The sequence below is a fragment of the Bidens hawaiensis genome, unplaced genomic scaffold (genome assembly GCF_021521415.1).
Source record: "Bidens hawaiensis isolate Kalapana, Puna unplaced genomic scaffold, B.hawaiensis_p1.1 tig00023806_1, whole genome shotgun sequence".
Lineage (NCBI taxonomy): Eukaryota > Viridiplantae > Streptophyta > Magnoliopsida > Asterales > Asteraceae > Bidens > Bidens hawaiensis.
Window position 1 is genome coordinate 98,687 of NW_027493740.1, and position 2,581 is coordinate 101,267.

The 2,581-nt window shown below is 35.4% G+C and overlaps 1 protein-coding gene across 1 annotated transcript; it reads right to left on the reverse strand.

Annotated features, from left to right (window-relative positions):
• Window positions 1-212: 212 nt before the first annotated feature.
• LOC143568088 (uncharacterized) lies at window positions 213-1,607 on the reverse strand. The gene is made up of 3 exons (XM_077054326.1): window positions 1,136-1,607; window positions 574-1,032; window positions 213-448 (listed from the first exon to the last, which is right to left on the reverse strand). The coding sequence occupies exons 1-3, from the start codon at window positions 1,605-1,607 to the stop codon at window positions 213-215; spliced, it is 1,167 nt and encodes a 388-aa protein (XP_076910441.1).
• Window positions 1,608-2,581: the final 974 nt, after the last annotated feature.

Below are 2,581 nucleotides of genomic sequence, written 5' to 3' on the forward strand. Positions count from 1 at the left end.
TTTTATTATTTCCCAAAGCATTCTTGATTTCTTCTTCTGCACTTTTAATCTCACCGTAGATAAATCCCATGGATGGCTTCCAATCCACATCAACCATCCGTAAAACTTTAACCAATGGAGCAAAAACTTTTAAACATAAAGCTACACCGGTCCAAAATGAAGTATTCAATACCATATTATAAGCACTTTTCCCTTTTACTGTTTTAAAAAACTTAACACTTTTCCCATTCATCACTAGTAAACATTTGTTTTAGTTGGGCCTTCTTATCAGCCAAACTTTGCAAAGTGAGAAATGCGGAAGCAAATCTCGTGACACCTGGTCTCACAATATCTCTCTTTTTAGTGAAGTTCCTCATCATAGCCAAAGTTTTGTGATGGGCATATATGAACACGATTAATGCTTTTGCTTTAGTGAGAACCTTTTGATACCTAGGTAGCGTCGCAATACCTTTCAGAAAAAATAAACATGTTAATAAAATAATAAATAATAAACATTATTTATAAAAAATATAAATAAGAAAATAAAAAACAGTAATGCTAAAAAATCAAAGAAAGCATGATAAAAATTAAGACCTTCAAGCATAAGATTGATAGTATGCGTTGCACATGAGGTCCAAAATATTGTTGGCCTTTTTTCGTTTAACAACTTTGCCGCTCCCATAATATTTGAAGCATTGTCGGTCACAATTTGAACAACATTTTCTGGACCAACTTCCTTGATGCAAGCTTCTACATACTCATATATGTACTCACTCGTGTGAGCTTCATCAGAAGATTCTTTAGAGGATAAAAAAATAGTTCCTAACTTTGAATTCACACACAAATTCATGATGCTCCTTTTCTTTCTATCGGACCATGTGTCCATCATTATCGTGCATCCGTTAGTTTTCCATTCCTCTTTGTATGGCTTCAACAAATTTGTTGTTCTGTCAACTTCTTTTTTAGGTACGTATCCCATCTCATATCTAGTTGGAGGCGGAAGCCCACGTCCAAATTGGCCAATCGCCTCCAACATCAATTTGAAGCTATCATCTTCAAATGCATGAAAAGGAATTGCAGATTTGTATGCCCATCTACATATAAACTCTTTTATGCGTTATATGTTCTTTACGAACTATATATGATAAATTATCACTTTTTCTCTTTAAATTATTCAATACATCTTCTGGATTAATAGTATTATCCACAAAACGATGCATAGGACCAAAAGATCGTGGAGGCTTAGCAACACCAAAGGAATCTACCATTTCGTCATCCTCAATGGTAGTGTTTTCATCATGTCCATCGCTTTCGATATTCACCCCTGCTCTTAAAGATTGATCATCACGTGCCTTTCCTTTCCTTTTCAATCTGTTATCATTAAGAGAATCTCTACATCTTATTTGATCTTCTTTTGTGGCTTCAGAACATGGGGCGACGTTTCCCTTTATTTGTGCAATGTGTTGTTTTAGTCTATTGATTCCTCTAGACATCGGTTTGTTGCACAAAGTACATTTCACTTTATCTTTGTTGTTAGGATCCGTCAAGATTCCATAATCCCAGCCAGGATCATTAGATTTTCGCTTAAGGTCGTTTTGAGTTGCGGTTGACGGAGTAGTTGATGGCATATTTAGTGTTTAACTGTTTACAAAGCAAAATAACATACATCAATAAACAACCAAATATCAATAACCGGAGCCACTGAATCAAACCAAAATGCTTGATAATTGGTGCAACTCCATATCACAAACTATAATAATTAAGAATAATTTGGCACCAAAAATATCTTCAAGTATGCGTTGGTTTACTTTTATTCACCAGAAAACACACGCAACTAATACAAAGTCACAGTTGGTTTATTATCATCTAAGTATCTAACTAATAATTAATAAGCAGTACTGTTAGATGATTATTCAAATTTTAAACAACGAATAATAGCTTGTCACAGACTCACAGTTGGTTTATTATCATCTAAGTATCTAAAACATCACAGTTGGTTACTTGGTTTGTTTCCAGATCACGCATGTCAAAAAGACAAAAACACACAAATTACAAAGGTTGAATTGATTCATATAATCATATTTATATGCTACCTGTTGAGACGATAGAAATAGAAGTGAACAAGTGAAAAGGCTAGAGTTGTTACAATCAAACGATCTTCACCTCTTCATGCCTTCAATTCTTCAAACCCATGGAGATTGAAACGCTAATTAGTGAATCGCCGTTTGAAGTTCAGCTTAAAAAGGAAGTCAGAATGGCGGGCTGATTGTGAGGAGTGAAATTGGGCTTTTTTTTAATAAGAAGTCAATTTTTTTATTGACCGCCTAGACCGAGTTGGACTGATTCCGACTAGTTAGGCCGATTAGGTGAAAGGCGCTTCAGTAAACTACCGAGGTCCGCCTAGGCGCCGAGTACTCAGCCGCCTAGGCCGAGTTTTACAACACTGGTATTAAGTATATGGGCTAATCTCACAATATGTCTGGAAATAAGGGCTGCCGATATGAAACATGTATACCTGTCCCCTTGACTCGTTATCCCTTCATAAACGATTTCATTTTCAACTTCTCATTTTAAAAACATTTGTCGGGAAAACTATCGAGAA